The following is a 16,466-nucleotide window of genomic DNA, read 5'->3' as shown; positions in this document are numbered from 1 at the left end:
AGGCACCTCCTTCTACCACTTAGCCACAAAAACCTGGAACATCCCAAAAGAAATAACACTGAAGATCACCTAAAATTCAGGAAATCACTAAAAACCTGGCTCTACAACACCACAGGCTAAACCAGGAGACCAAAACTGGAAAAGGATGACAACCAAAAAGACAGACATTGCGGACCCGAGCACCTGGACGGGTGACACCGGAACACAGGCGATACACATGGAGACCGAGTCAACTACCCCACCAACACTTTCGCCCGCCCCTTAATTATTTACCGCCAAGTACCACATGGGTGTGTAATTAGAGATATTGGCAATCACCCCACTACCTGAGAGGTTGTCATTGGCAGGTGCAATGGCCACAGGAGTATGAATATTCAGGACAGACGCAAACTAACCAACCCCTACTAACAATTTCCCCTTCTGCATACACCTCTCAAACTCCAAACCAAACACAACCAAAACCTACAGCACAAACTTCACTGCAACAAAATTACACATAGCCTTGCACAACAGTACACAATGACTACCGCCGCCAATACCCCAGGCCCAGCCAACGGACCCACAGGGCTGAAGCCGCCAGCAGCACATCACTGCTCTCGTGCACTTTTCCTGCTTCCTCCCACTAACTCAACCTCCCCTCCTGTTTGAGCCTCCAGAGCGCCAAGGGACCACTCCGGTGGTGAGAATGTTAAAGGACATTTGTACCGCGCACTAACAGTAGTACTACAGGAACTAACTATAGTTATGGAAGAGGGCACATTTATCTAATGTGCATGAATAACTTGGTGCAAAAAAATCGTATCTCACAAAAATGTGTTTTACAGGTGAACATATTTGTACTTGTTCATAAAATACTCCCATTCAGATGGGACTCCTGTTTTTCCTCACTAAAATATATTGTACACTTAAAATCTTATCTGGAGCACTGCATGGAGTAATTCTGGGCTCTTGTCTTGGTACATTGGAACACAAACTGAGGAAAAATAGAAACCGGCCAACTCAGACCTGGAATAGCCACATGCTTTCCACAAGCCACAAGATTCCACTTGCCAGAAGGAGCCAATTGGTGGCAAACTCATTCAAGCTAGAGTACCGTGACAATTTACCACTCCACATCTGGGAGAACAGAAGATTACTTGGCTTTCAGTAGGCACTTAATGGGGGTAAGTTGCAAGCAACTAGCCAGTCACCACTGCCATTCTACACAAAGCACACCATTTGCCAATAGTCAATCATCAGACAAAGGCTAGTGAGTGCACATACGAGTCCTGCATATTACCAATACAGGAACTGTTTGATGCAATCTACTTGCCTCACTTATCCCACTGATTTTTCTGGCAAAAACGGAACCAGCTGCACCCCAATTAACAAGGAAACCACGCAGACATCACTTTGACCCCATTAGCTACTTAGGCTAGTCATTCCATATCCGTACAGATACACCCACTCTTACACCTGCTAATCAGCTCTTGACAGATTGAGGACAGGTTGCAAAAATAGCCATTTGTTACATGTTCAACAAGAAATGTTGGAAGATTCCATGCATGACAAAAGCGGAAGTTGTAAGGTTTTGCAGTGTTAAGGCCTTTTACTGTACCCCCGCACCCCCCACCGCATTTCATAATGCCACTAATTCACAGACACGTTCATTTTCACAGATACCATTTATTGTGAACTGGAGTAAAGATGTGGCAGTAAGGACACATCATGGTCAACATTACAACCATAACCCTATACCCACGTTAACGTGGCACTTTCTTGCTATACAATATTCCCATAACTGGTACATTTTTGGGCTGTTAGAGCCATTGATTTAGCGTGATTTTAGGCATATAGCCGTAAAGTGAATGAATAAAACCACCTACTATGCAAGATCACAAAATAGTTTTAAAAAATAATGACTCACTAGCAATGTATGCCAAATTGGAATGTGGGTGATGGGTCCGTTACCCTTTTGCTGCGTTCACACAGCTTTTTACTAATTAGCAGAAAATGCAGCCCACAACTGCACTTTGAAAAACACCTGACATTACAAAGCAAAAATCGCTAAGGCTGCAAATGCAAAAAACCTGTATAGTACTCCGAAAAGTCTAACTTTTACATCAAATACCATACATTGAAAGTAATTTGGACTTATAAAATAACAGAACACGTTGGAACTCAAACATTTTTATTCCACTTAAGTTTTTACACATTCCTGATTATTTTATGCAAGGTGAACCTAGAACTGTTTAAAAGACATACACGAATCTAGTACATCAATAACCAGGTATTTCGTTTTGCTATACTATTTTCACAACCACGTGTGCTAGGCAATAAAACCACCACAGAAGCAAATTTTAGGCAGAATACTGGTCAGTAAAAACAAAGCGAAAAAGAGCTACCAGATATACAGACAGGCTCGGTTCCACATTCACTACTGCATTTATCAAGCGCCAAAAGTATTAACTGCACATTTTGTACAGTTGGTGAAGGGGGGCCGGGGAGAAGGAGGGGGTTTAAAATCAGTGCATGGATTCCTCGTCGGCAGATAGAGGTACAGACAAAGCTACAGCTAAATTGAAGGCGAAGATCGAGGGATAATACTGTGATGCTGGGAGGTTGGGGTCCCCAATTACAACAGAGGTCTACCCACTGCATTGTTGAAGTTGTGATGGATCCAATTACTCTCACTTGACTAAGCATCACCAGTTGGACTATAAAGTTAGAAATAAAATAAAGCTACAAATTACTGAGGAACAGGAATTCCTTTCAAGTACTTTAATGTCAATAGTCGTGTAATGGAAATCTAATACACATGGAAGTGAAGGAAGACTTTCACAGCAGCAAAGATAATTCTTCCAAATGCCTTGAATTCATGACTGAAATAAAGCTTGAGGTACTTTCATTGCAGAAATGAAAAATGAATCAGAAAGTGTGCAAAGGCTTAGTTGGAAAGAAAGTGCAAAAAAGAAAGGGGAGGACAACGACTGAACAGATACAAGAAAATGCCACCAGGTTTTCAAAACAGGAAATCTAAAGAAATACCCAAAAATGAAGAAAAAAATATATAATTAGAATTGTTGGAGCAGAAATTAATTCAATACGTTATCTACAATTACCAGTATCACCTGAAAACCAAAAATGCTTATCTTGCCACCGCCATGTATAATTTACAACTGTTCAAATACACTGAATAGTACCAGAAAGCATGCTCAAAGTTTCAGTCATGTTACGATATGGATTGAGCTTTGTTGCAGATGCCAAAAAAAATGCATCACTTTAGTAATCCATCACTATTTTAATTTGGAAACAAGTTGCTGTGGTCCCAAATGTTTATACCTTTATCTATTGATACCTTTTTACAACTCTACTGAAAGCAGCAGTTTAAAATTGTGCATGTAGCGTTATTCTGGAAGTGGATCAGATGTATGTACATTTGTCACTTGCCAAATGACAGTGGGTCATATTTCCTCAACCACCACCCTCTCCAGGGTCACAGTATGAGCTCTAAAACGTTCTGTACAAGTTAGACAGCAGAATCGTACTTCGACTTAATGGTTTTGATACTGGATTAAAAATAAAAATGTCCGTTTACTTTTTCTACCTGCAAGTTTGTTAAACCAACGGCATTCACAAAACCCCATTTTTAATCACAGTGTTTCATTAAAAAAAAATGTAAAAACCCACAGTAACCATATATTTAAGGGGAAATGGAAATGAAGAGAAGAACATTTTGAATTCAAGTGTATCTGTTTAACTTGGATCGCATTTTAAATTACACAAACACCAACCAAATATTTCTTCATTCCCACAAATTTTAGCTACACAGAGGTTGTGAAAGTCGATGTACTATTCTCTTTACTTGTTGCACAAGGGGAATACATGTGTAGGAAATTGAGTGACGGTGAACAGATAGTCAACTGTGGCGGTCTTTAGTTGTCCCCTTCTGCAGTCTCAACCTCCTCTCCTTGATTTTCGGATGTCCACAACTGTAAAAAGAAGTGTAAGCTTACTATTAGGACGTCGGCTACAGTACTGGAAGATGACAGTGCAAAATCAGGTATTCACAATAGCATTAGATTTTAATTTGTGCCTTTGAGTCACTATGCTGGAAGCCTGAAAGGATCCAATACACTTTTCCGCATTACCACCACTACAGTAGTTAGGTTAAAAAGAAATCATGGATAGCGTGGCTTAATAAGCACATTTTAAGTTGGATGCACGTTTTGTATATTTTTCTTTCCGACATTTTGAAAGCAAAATAGGTTACAGACTTGCTTTTCTGTACTCCTGTTGCAAAAGACCAACTCACATAGTAGTACACACTGTTGGGCACAATTTCCTCCCACAGAGAGATCCCAACTCTTTTGCTCCACAGTGCAGTGTCACGGATTAGTCCTTTGGCTTTCTCTTAAGGTTTTTTTTTTTTAAAACTTTCTTTATTAAGTTTTCAAATAAACAGATTACCTCTCGCCCACGGACCCTCCCACCCACTCTCCATCCCTGGCACAAAAAAAACATTAGCACCCAGTATGGACTTACAGTTCCAGGTAGTTAGCACTATACAGTAGAAGGAAATGTTCACTCTGCTGCCCCCCCCCCCCACTCCTCCAGGCTCCGGGATGGAAGGCCAGTCGGCCACAGGCTTGTACTGTTAAGCTTGGTCCAGGGCGGGGTTAGGGGATTGTGCAGTCGGACATATCCGCCATATACTGTCTCAGAGGATGCCAGTAATCAAGAGGGCGGCTGGAGGCCGGTAATGTGGAAGCGTACCTAGTCTCTTCGCTTCGATGTGTTCACAATTTCCAGCCATTTAGTAACAGTGGAGGGTTAGATCTCCCCCAATGTCTAGCTACTAGGTACCTAGCCAGCACAGATGCCATACTAAGTTTCTTCTGAGCGATTGCCACCTTCCATCAGTGCCAGCAACAGTTTGGGAGAATAAGTTTGTGGCGAAGGAAGCATTACATTCATTGCCGCCTCAATGCTGGACCAAAAGAGCCTAATACAAGGGCAATACCAAGCGACATGTTTCATATTACCATGTGGATATTTTTTAATTCGATGTTTTCAACAGCTCTCTTGGTATATGCATTCTGGACATCCTCAATGCTTTGTGTCATTTATTCTTGTTTGTTTTGGGGTGATGGTGTGTGTTTTATTTTTCATTTCTTCTTTCACTCCCACCCCTTTTTTTAGTTATACTTACTGCTATTTTTTCATGGATATGTGCATTTTGCTGAAATCTGTTTTGTAATGATAGTTAAAATTTAATAAATTGGTTCTAAAAAAAAAAGAAAAAAAGTGTCCGTGTTCCCAAATCTCTTACATGCAGAAGATCTCCCAGGGAAGAACCTGCCAAGGGCGGCGGGCGAGTAATAGGCCTGATGAATAAATTTGAACTGAACCAACCTATTACGGGGAATTCAAGGATATATATCAGGTTTGCATGGCAATTGCCTTCTATTGATTCTCACTCAAAGGCACTCCCAGGGCTGACTGCCATATGCGCTCGTGCCTGCGATTACCACATGCAGTCCCAGCCTTGATCTATTTGTAAATAGTGGAAACAAGCTTACCAGATGCCTGTGGTTGTATGATAAAGCTCAAGGCCAGATGAGGAGAGGGAGCTCGGGGGAATTCCAGCCATGTACCCTTAAGTGCGCTTCGAAGACTGTCGTAATAGAGTAGAGACACTGAATTATGGACTCCTCTGGATTTAAGTTGCTCCCAGGACACCATCGGGTCATTATGGACTAGATCACAGGGCCTGCACCCTCAGTCGTAGAAAAAGTTCCTTGAAGGATTTTTTCATGTGGGAGTGGGATCCAAACTATAGTGTAGATCGGGAAAGGGGGGGGGGCTGGTATCGGGAAGTGGATTCAAGCAGCAGACAGATCCTATCCCAGGCTTTACATGTCACAGCTAGCGGTTGAACCTCCCCCTTCGGAATGGTATCCCCGTTACCCCACAACAACCCCATGAGTGCGTTAGGAGAAATGATTGCCGACGCAAGGTGGTTATGTGGGATCTCAGGGCCCGGATAACTCCAGCCGGATATATTGTGCCTCTGCCGTGAGATAACATATTGGGGCATTCCAAGCCACCCTGATCATACGGCCGAGTGAGAGTTTCGTACGCCACCCTAGGCTGTTTACCAGCCCAGGCTAATCTCATCTTCCTGACAAGCCCAAAAGCATATCGGAGGCCAAAGTGGAACGTTGTTAAAAATATATAATAGTTTAGGACGGATGACCATCTTAGACAATGCAATACGGGCCGTCTGAGTTACAGGAAGTAGTGTCCAAGACTCAACCCTCTGCTCCAGTTCCTCTATTGTTTGTATGTAGGTTTCCCTATAGAGGGCGGCTGGCATGGTGGAGACCCTCACTCCTAGGTAACATATCCCCTGTGGGCACCAACGAAAACCCCCCCCAAAAATCAACTTGTCGCACGGAGTGAGTCAGGGGAGGACCTCTGATTTGGTCCAATTGATTCCAAGACCAGACAGCTCACCAAACCGGACCACCTCTTGAGTCAGGGGATTTAAATTTTGCAGAGGCTATTTAACATGAGGCTATTTAACATACAAAAGGATGTTGTCAGCGTACAAGGATATAACAGCTCGGTGCATGCGCACCACCACACTGTGCGCGTGTTCCCAGAAGTGAAATGCCAATGGCTCCATTGCAAGAGCGAATAGGACAGGTGAAAAGGGGGCACCCTGGCAGGTAGCCCGCGTAGGGTAGATATGTTCCGAGAAAATACAGTTAGTAAATATTGCTGCCTTGGGGGCGGTGTATAGTATTTTAAACCCACTCAATGAACGTCAATCCGAACCCGGATCGGAGGAGCACTTCGAAAAAGGACCATTCGATAGAATCGAAGGCCTTCTCCACATCGAGCGCCGCTATGGCAATTGGGACCTCTGGGTTAACATTGTGCATTAAGGTGAATAAGCGCTTCAGATTAAACTGAGTGGAGCGGCTAGGGATAAAAACCAGCTTGGTCTGGAAGGACCAAAGCTGGCATGTGGGGAAGGATACCGTCAGTGAGTATTTTTGCAAGGATTTTATTGTCAGTGATAAGGTACAATGGTCGATATGAGGACAGTTGTCGGGTGCCACGCCCGGGCTTAAGAAGCACTTCACCAGGGCTGATCTTGTGGATTCCGGGAGCGAAACGCTTGAAAAGGCACTGTCGTACATGGGAAAGCACCAGGTCTGCGTACGCCATTATATTTATATTATAGTAACGTTCTGCTGTTATTCCGTCCGGCCCAGGAGCCCTACCATTCGTAAGAGAATTTATAGCCTTGCGGATTTCCTCCTCTGCGATATGATCATTGATCAGAGCGCCTTGCTCCGGATCCAGCCAGCCCAGTGCCACCTCGTCCAGATACTGGGTCAACACATCATGCCCCACGTGTGGGCACGACGTGTATAAATGACTAATATTCATGGAATTCCGCATTAATCCCGTGCATGTCTTTAACCAAGGTTCCATCACGCCACACAACCTCTGACACAACGGTAGATTGATGCTCCTTCCGAATGGCCCATGCCAGGGTTTGGCTCAGACGATCCCCTTCACCATATCTTTGTGCTAGGATAGGATCCCTATGCATCTCCTCGGTGGTGACCACTCAGGAGTAATTCCTCACTGAGGACCAGCAATTCACGATGGAGCTCAGGGGTGTCGGCTCCGCCCTACAGGTTCTCCTTTTCCCCGATCTTGCCTTCGAGGGCTCGCATAGATCTTCTGACGGCCTTAAGCACCCCGTTTTCCCTAGAAATACAACAACCTCGCAGGTAGACTTTAAATACTTCCCAAACTACTCTGATCTGGGACAGAATCTGCATTAAATTTAAAGAACATTTGGATATCTTGCCCGATCTCCGACTGGAAGGCCACGTCCTCCAGGGAGCAGGCCCTGAATCCCCACTTGAGATGACCTGGGGGATCCGCAAGGACAGTGATGCACACCAGAACAGGAGAATTATCAGAAAGGGTATGAGGGAGGATAGAAGCCACGATAGTAAGGAGTGACCATAACATAATTCTTGAACAGCCATGTACCCCCGAGAAGAATGTATACTCGTGTCAGGATGCAGGGATCTCCACGTATCATACAGGGCGTGATACTGTGAGATGGCGGCCCAAGCTTTAGCCGCCAGAGGGAGGGAAGTTTGACTAGTCGCTGATCTATCCAATTCCAGCGTGAGGGCCAAGTTAAAATCACCAGACCACAAAATCACGTAACCTGGGAATTTATGACTGTGCGCCGCACAACGATGGAAGAACTCGGGGAGTCAGTGTTCGGCGCGTTCACATTGATGAGCAACATCTTAATACCATGTAGCTCCCCGGCCTGAATCACAAATCTACCCTCATCCCTAAGTTGCTCGTGTAGCCTAAATTGCAAAGAGCCGTGGATGTAAATGGCCACCCCTCTGGAATGGGACGTGTAGGATGATTCATACCTATGGATACCACACCCAGCAAGCCTAGGAAAGGGGGGCCCTTAAGAAGGTGGGTTTCTTGAATGCAAAGCATGTTGACCCCCCCCTGGTTCCTGCAGAAATTGACAATCAAGCAGGACTTCTTAGATTGGTAAATCCCCTTATATTCCAAGAGAACCGAAAGTGTTGCCTGCCCCCGCCCCTCATATGTGCGAACATATCAACCGGAGGGACATTGTGATGGAGTATTGTACATTCAACAATTACTGACCGGTTTTGTCTGCATGGGTGGTCAAAAGACCGATTGAGCGCTGAGGTAACCCAGAACCAAGAACAACCCAGCCAGAGCCCTGGCTCTCCGCCCCCCCCCACCCTCCACCACACACACACACACACACACACACACACACACACACACCCCCCCGCCAGAAACCAGAACCTACTAGCAACCCTATCCCAAGTAAACCCGATAATTATCAAACCGCAGTGCCTGCAGGTAATGGAGCGCGGTCAGCGCGCTCTAAAGGCCTCAGATGTCTCTAGGACCAGACCTTGCGGGTCGGTGATCGCCATTGCGACGGGTCTAATCGCACCGCTGGAGTGAGGAGAGCGTCCCAGACGGCACACAGGGTCCGGCAAAGCACTCAGCAGCCTCATGGGAGGTGAAGAAAACCACAGACCAGTTATGTTGAACACGAAGCTTAGTTGGGTAGAGCATTGCATATTTGATCCCTTTTCGTCTGAGGACGGTTTTAACAGCTTGGAACGTTTTTGCGCTGATCTTGGACCGCAGGGCTTAAGTCCGGGAACAGTTGGATCACGGATGAGTCCCATCGCAATTCACCCTTCTCCCTCGCAGAGCGCAAAATGACATCTCGATAATTGAAAATTCTAGCTATGATCGGACGTTTCGGGGCGAGGCCTCGCCGCAAGGGAGCGGTGCGCTCACTTTACCATGAACATCGATGTGAGTGGGGGGATGGCTCAGGATTTCAGTAAGGAGTGTTTCCGTGGACTTCTCCATACTGTCAATTGCTGTGGATTCCGGTACTCAGTATGCGTATGTTCTGTCTGAGACCATCCAAGTCCTCGATCTGGGCCCTGAATAATAGCAGGTCTGCTACCTCACGCTGCAATGCGGAAGGAACAAGTTACTTACCTGTAACTGTTGTTCTCCAGCATGGGTCTGGCATGGATTCACATGCTCATGAATATTCCCCGTCGTCAGGCTGGGAATCCTCGGTAAAGAAAAAACCAGTATCAGTTTCGTTTCTGATCTGTCTTTCGTAGTAATAACCAATCACTGGTCTCTGCGTCATACTGACCACAGCCAATGACTGCCCTCTACCTAAGCACCGCCTCTGGCAGCCATCTTCAGATTTGGAAGCACGTGAAGTGGCAGTATGACCAAGTGAAGAGCCGCAGAGGGGTAGGCGGGAGGGTTCGCATGTGAATCCATGCCAGACCCATGCTGGAGAACAACAGTTACAGGTAAGTAACTTGTTCCTTCTCCAGCATGGGGTCTGGCATGGATTCACATGCTCATGAATAAAGAATACATAGCAGTACACACATGCACAACCACGGGAGGTGGCAAAGGCTCAACATTAAGCATCACATCAACTCAACATTAAGCATCTTACCTCCTCACCAGGCTCACCTCAGGCGAACAGGTTGCGCAGCACTGCTTGGCCGACCCTGGACTCCTCCCTGGAATCCCGGTCGACGCAGTAGAATTTCGTGAAGGTGTGCGTCGACCTCCACGTAGCAGCCCTGCATATGTCCAGCAGGGGCACACCAGATAGGAACGCCGTGGTAGCTGCGATCGCTCTGGTGGAATGGGCTCTCGGACGGCCAGGCAGCGGTCGGTTTGCCAACCGGTGACAGTACATGATACAGCCGGAGAGCCATCTGGAGATGGAAGCCTTCGAGAGAGCCTTCCCCTGATTGACAGGTCCAAAGTTCAAAGAGTTGTGACGTCTTCCGAAAACCTTTCGTGCGGTCCACGTAGAACTTCAGCGCTCTAGCTACATCCAGCGAGTGCAAAGTCCTCTCAGCCGGCGACGAAGGCGACGGGAAGAACACAGGTAACACCAAGGGTTCGTTGAGATGAAAGTCCGACGGTACCTTGGGCATGAAGGAGGGGTGCGTCCTGAGCACTACCCTCGTGTCGTGGAAAGTCAAGTACGGTGCCTTGCAGGAAAGGGCCTGGATCTCTCCCACTCGTCGTGCGGAGGTGATGGCCACGAGAAAAGCTGTTTTCCACGATAGAAACTTCAACGGGGCCGAGTGCAGAGGCTCGAACGGAGGTCCCATGAGTTTGGTCAGTACCACGTTGAGCTCCCACGCCGGGGCCGGAGCCTTCACCGGCGGGAACGATCTGAACAGTCCCTTCATGAACTCTTTCACCAGACGATGAGACCACAAGGACGTCCTGCCCGTGGTTCTGGTGTATCGGGAGATCGCAGCAAGATGAATCTTGATGGACGCGTGTGCCAGACCAGCTTTGGCCAGCGTCAGCAGGTACGGCAGCACTTGGGGAGCCGTAATCCGTAGAGGGTTAATCTTCTGTGCGTGGCACCAGACAGAGAACCTCTTCCATTTGTGTCCGTAGCATTTAAGAGTCGAGGACGCCCTGGCCTTTGCAAGAACCTCTCTGCAGTCGGCCGGTATGTCGTATCCTCCAAACTCTAGCGCTGCAGGAGCCAGGCCTGCAAGTTCAGCGACTTCGGGTCGTGGTGGAGGATGGCGCCTCCTTCCCTGGAGAGTAGATCCGCGTCCGCCGGCAGCTTGATTGGCGGGGACGCCGACAAGTCCAGAAGGTCCGGGAACCATATCTGCCTCGGCCACGCAGGTGCGACGAGGATCATCCTGCACCGTGACCTCTTGAGCTGGTTGACGAGCCGGATTAGCAGAGGCAAGGGAGGGAACGCGTAGAGGAACAGGCCCTCCCAGGGGAACGAGAAAGCATCGCCCATGCTCCTCGTCTGGGGAAACCTGCTGGCGAACCTCCGGCACTTGGTGTTCGTCGCCGTCGCGAACAGGTCGATCTGGGGTGTGCCCCACCGTCGGAAGAGGCGATCCACCAGATCCTGCCGTAGTTCCCACTCGTGGCACGAGCGCAGCTCCCTGCTGAGTGAGTCGGCGATGGTGTTTTTTATCCCTGCCAGATGAAACGGCACCAGAAGAATCCCTTGGGCGACGGCCCAATGCCACAGGTCCTGCGCCTCCTTGGACAGCGCTGGGGACCTGGTTCCGCCCTGTTTCCTGATGTAAAACATGGTGGTGGTGTTGTCGGTGAAGATCCTCACCACCTTGCCCTTGAGGGACGGAAGGAAGGACCTGAGGGCCCAAAACACTGCACGGAGCTCCAGGACGTTGATATGCAGGGACTTCTCCGTCGGGAGCCAGAGTCCCCTTGCGTGCAGATTTTCGGTGTGCGCTCCCCACCCTTCTAGGGAGGCATCCGTGGTCACAGTCACCTGGTGGGCTGGGGTCTGGAAGTCCATGCCCGCCGTCAGATGCGCGCGGGTGCCCCACCACCGTATCGCTCGTCGGAAACTCTCGTCGAGCTTGATCCTTTCCTCGAAGCTGCCCGTCGTCTGGATCCAGCGCGCATCCAGGAACTCTTGCAACGGGCGCATCCGGAGCCTGCACATGGGAATGAGGTAGATGCAGGAAGACATCATCCCGAGGAGGGACTTGATGGACCTCACCTTGGCCGCGTCGGCCACCAACATCCGTTGCACCTTGCCCAAGATGGTCCTGGTCCTCTCCTCCGACGGGGAGGCCAGAAGGGACACTGTGTCGAGCCTCGCTCCCAGAAACAGTGCGACTTGCGCGGGCACCAGGTGGGATTTGGCGTAGTTCACAGAGAATCCCAGGTCCGTGAGGAGTTGGACGGTCCTTGCCGTGTGGACCACGGCGAGCTCCCTCGTCTTGGCGCGGATGAGCCAGTCGTCCAGGTAGGGGTAGACGTGAATCCCCTCGCGGCGCAGCTGCGCCGCCACCGGTGCGAGGCACTTGGTGAAAACCCTGGGTGCCGACCGCAGTCCGAAGGGAAGGGCTTTGAACTGGTAATGACGCCCTTGGACCACGAATCTGAGGAATTTTCGGTGCCCCTTTAGGATGGGAATGTGGAAGTAGGCATCCTCCAAATCCAACGACGATAGGAAGTCTCCTTCCTCCAGCTGACCCAGGACGTGCTGGAGGGTGACCATCCGGAACTTCTGCGCCTTGATGAACTTGTTCAGGCGTCGCAGGTCCAGGATGGGGCGCCATCCTCCCGTCTTCTTCACGAGGAAGTAACGCGAGTAGACTCCGGAGCCCCGAAGCCTCTTTGGGACGAGTTCGATGGCGCCCTTCCTGAGCATCGCCTTTACCTCCAGGAGAAGTTGAGGGACGTGAAGTTCTTTCCTGGCCACGGGGGGGACGCGCGGGCACCTTCTTTGAAACTCGAGCGCGTGGCCCCGGGCCAGGGCGTCCAGCACCCAACGGTCGGTGGAGATGGACTCCCACACGCTGACGAAGCCCGCCAGCCGGCCTCCCACCGGGGTGCTTCGGTGGGGGCCCGACCCCACGGCCGGTTCAATCCTGCTTGGACGCGGCCTTGCCGCCTTGGCCCCCTTGGCGACGACGGCGGGGGCCGCCAGACTTGCCTCGTCCTCTGTAGGCCTCTTGCGACGACGAGCGGGCCGCTTGACGGTAGGAAGCGAAACCGCCGCCGGAACCTTTGGAGGCGCCCTTGCCTCCGCCGCTCCGAAAGGGCGTCCGCCGTTGCTGCAGCACTCCCAGGGCCCGGGCCGTCTCCGTATCCGCCTTGATGGCCTGAAGGGAATCGTCCACTGTCTTCCCAAACAGGTTGTTCCCGTCGAAGGGCATGTCCAGGACCCTGTTCTGGACGTCCTGCCGAAAGTCCGTAGCCTTGAGCCATCCGCGCCGTCGAAGGCAAACGCCGTTGCCCATCTGGCGGAACCCAGTGTCGGCGATGTCCGTCGCCACGGTGATGGCGTGGTCCGAGGCCACCTCACCTTCCTGCAGGATCTCAAGGGCCTCCGCCCTCTTGTCGTCCGGCAGAAAATCCAGCAGGGGAGCTATCTTGTACCAGAGTTCCCTGTCGTAGCGGGCCACGATAGCCAAGGCGTTGGCCGCTTTAATCGTCGTCGCCGCCGACGAGATGACTCTGCGTCCCATGGCATCCAATTTCTTTCCCTCGCCGTCCGGCGGGGAAGTCGACGTGGAGGCCGCACCCCCCCCCGCTTTCTTCCTGGCTGCCGCGGAGACGACGGAGTCCGGGTTAGGCTGCGCCCGGAGGCATAGGGGGGCCGCGTCCGGGACCCGGTACCTTTTCTCGTACCGGTCTCTTTTCGCTGGCGTCGTGGAAGGGTTCTTGAGGAGGGAAAGGCCCTCATCCCAAATGTCGTCCAACAGAGGCACTGCGAGGACCGTCTTCCTCTTGGTCTCGCGCCGTTGGTAAAGGAAGCCTTCCTTTTTCTTCTCCTCAGGGCAGAGTTGGAAAAGCTCGGATGCCCTGGCGATCATTGAGTGGAACGATCCAATCTCGTCGGGCGGAGAAGCCCTGGGGGGAGGCGACGACGGAAAATCCTCGTCGTATGCCTCGTCGTCCGTACCCGTCGCTGCCGTGTCAGTCCCCGTATCCTCCCCTCGGGTGGACGGGGAGGAGGGCTGGATGGGGCGCGATGGTTGAAAAGGAGGCGGTGGATGGATCCTTCTTTTCTTGGTAGGGGGAACACCAGAAGGTCCCGGTTCTGGATCCCCCGACGGGAGAGGTTCCTCCGTCGGTAACGGTAGTCTCGTCCTTATCTCGGAGCATAAGGACTGTATAGCCAACAAAATGGCCGCTGAGTTGTCCTGCGGCGCTGGCAGAGGGGAATCCGACGGGCGAGCAGGGGCCCCGTCGGTATCCTCGACGATGTCGTCGTCGTCACCTGCGTCGGGGCCCATTCCGACGGGCTGGTCTTGTTCCACGCCTAGGCCGTGGCTTAAGACCTCGATCAGTTCCTCTTCTGAGGTTGAGGCCGAATCTCCGACGACGCCCTGCCCCCCCCTTCTTCCCCACGGAGGGTTTCACGGGGGTCCTATCGATGGGCACGAAAGAAGACTCCCTCCGAGGAGGCAGGGAGATTCTGGGCCCCGAGGCCGCCACCACTGGTGCAGCCTCCACAGGCTGGGCCAGGGCCGCCGCGACCGTTTCGATAGAGGGCTTGGTCGAATGGATCAAGGCCTTCACCACCTTAGGTGCGCTCACCGCCTTATCCTTGAGGGAGGGGGCACTGCCACGCTCCTCCTCTGCCTTAGAGCTCGACCGGGGTCTCTCCAGGAGCTTCGCCGGGTGCTCGGCCTTCCTCTTACCCGACCCAGAGCGTTGGCTCGTGGTTGATGGTGCCGGGGAGGGTGCGCCCTGCCTGGCGCCCGTAGAGCCCGACCGTTCGGCGCTCCCGGTGCCAGCGGACTCGCGGTGCTTGGCCTTATGTTGGGCCCCCGTCGCCGGGGCGCCCTCAAAGGTCTTAGAAGACCGCTCAGATTTCTTCTTCTTCTCGCCAGACGGGCTCTTACCCTCCAGCCAGCTGGCGAGACGTTGATGGCGGTCCTTCATGGTCCGTTCCGACATGTTGCCGCAAAACGCACAGTCCTTCTCCACGTGCGTCTTGTCCCCATGAAGGCAGTAAAGGCAGAAAGAGTGTTCGTCCTCCTTGAAGACGTTCTGCAGCTGGCATCCAGGGCAGGCCCTGAACAGCTTTCCGGGCGTCGAGCTTCCCTTCTCCTGGGCCATCTCCGAGACCGGGCCTGAGAAGCTTCTGGAGTCCTCCGAAGTGTAGCTCGACGAAATCTTCACCCTTGAGGGGCACAGATGAATCCGACACGGGTCCCCGTTGATCGGATGTAGGATCGGTGGAGCTTGAGGCTCTTTTGACCGAAAGAATCGAAGTTTTTGTGAAAAAGCGCGAAAAAATAGCACTAACGCTCGAGAGCAATAGCACGAGGATCCCAACACATGAACGTGCGGTAAAAATCTGAAGATGGCTGCCAGAGGCGGTGCTTAGGTAGAGGGCAGTCATTGGCTGTGGTCAGTATGACGCAGAGACCAGTGATTGGTTATTACTACGAAAGACAGATCAGAAACGAAACTGATACTGGTTTTTTCTTTACCGAGGATTCCCAGCCTGACGACGGGGAATATTCATGAGCATGTGAATCCATGCCAGACCCCATGCTGGAGAACCTTTGTCTTCGGCCTCCCCTATGCGCTGCTCCGCTTCAGCCATGCGCCCGCACAGCTTGTCAATCCGTATGGTCGAGGTGTCCACCTTATTGGTTAAGGAGTCTGCTTTTGCACCCAGGCTGTCAGTACTGCTCTTCAGTTTAGGGTCGCAACATCATTTTGGGATGGGGTTGGCTTGAGGGAGATGGTGGCCTTGAAGGTTGGTCGGCGCGGTCAAATTGCTCCATTTTGGCCTGCTTGTGATTTCCCATAATGGGGTGGGGACTGGGAGACATGGAGCCAGCAGCAGATCGGGAGTGCAGATGGTTTAATTCCCCGCGATCTGCGCAGTTGTCTAATGAAGACTAGGCCATTCAGCGTCACCCGAGACTGGAGCCCACAGTACCGTCCCGCGCAGCCCAGGCAATCAGGATCTTATACACTGTGTCCCCCGCAAGCCAAGCCAGGTGCGCCAGTAGTAGTCGAGTGCTGATCTGCCAGAGAGATGGTTCCAGGCGCTCAAACCCAGTTAGAGCAGCTTCCACGTTGATATCAGTCTGGAGTTGGGAGAGTGCAGCCAACTGGGGTGATGTTAGCAGGAGGGCACCCTCCAAGGAGGATCCGACCCCAGTATCAACCAGTCTTCAGAGTGGGCTGAGCATTGGCCTGCCGCAAAGTGAGCCACACAGCCAACACCAGCAGCGACCACTGAGCAGATCCAAGGGGTCGATGGCAGGCGGCTGGCAGCTACACCTTATCCAGGGAGGAGCCGAGGATCTGCCGAGGTCCCCAAGTGCCAC

At 51.2% G+C, this 16,466-nt stretch overlaps 1 protein-coding gene across 2 annotated transcripts in view; it reads right to left on the bottom strand.

The window, feature by feature from the left end:
* Positions 1 to 1,649: 1,649 nt before the first annotated feature.
* The window catches only part of YWHAB (tyrosine 3-monooxygenase/tryptophan 5-monooxygenase activation protein beta), a 114,355-nt gene continuing 99,538 nt past the window's right edge, over positions 1,650 to 16,466 (bottom strand). For both annotated transcript variants that reach the window (XM_069651350.1, XM_069651351.1), the window contains exon 6: positions 1,650 to 3,971. In XM_069651350.1, coding sequence (XP_069507451.1) covers positions 3,915 to 3,971 — 57 coding nt within the window. In that variant the 3' untranslated portion in view covers positions 1,650 to 3,914. The remainder of the gene's footprint in view (positions 3,972 to 16,466) is intronic.

The sequence above is a fragment of the Ambystoma mexicanum genome, chromosome 3p, assembly GCF_040938575.1.
Source record: "Ambystoma mexicanum isolate Mex_15411 chromosome 3p, UKY_AmexF1_1, whole genome shotgun sequence".
In the NCBI taxonomy this organism is placed as follows: Eukaryota; Metazoa; Chordata; class Amphibia; order Caudata; family Ambystomatidae; genus Ambystoma; species Ambystoma mexicanum.
This window is presented reverse-complemented; position numbering and strand designations above follow the sequence as displayed.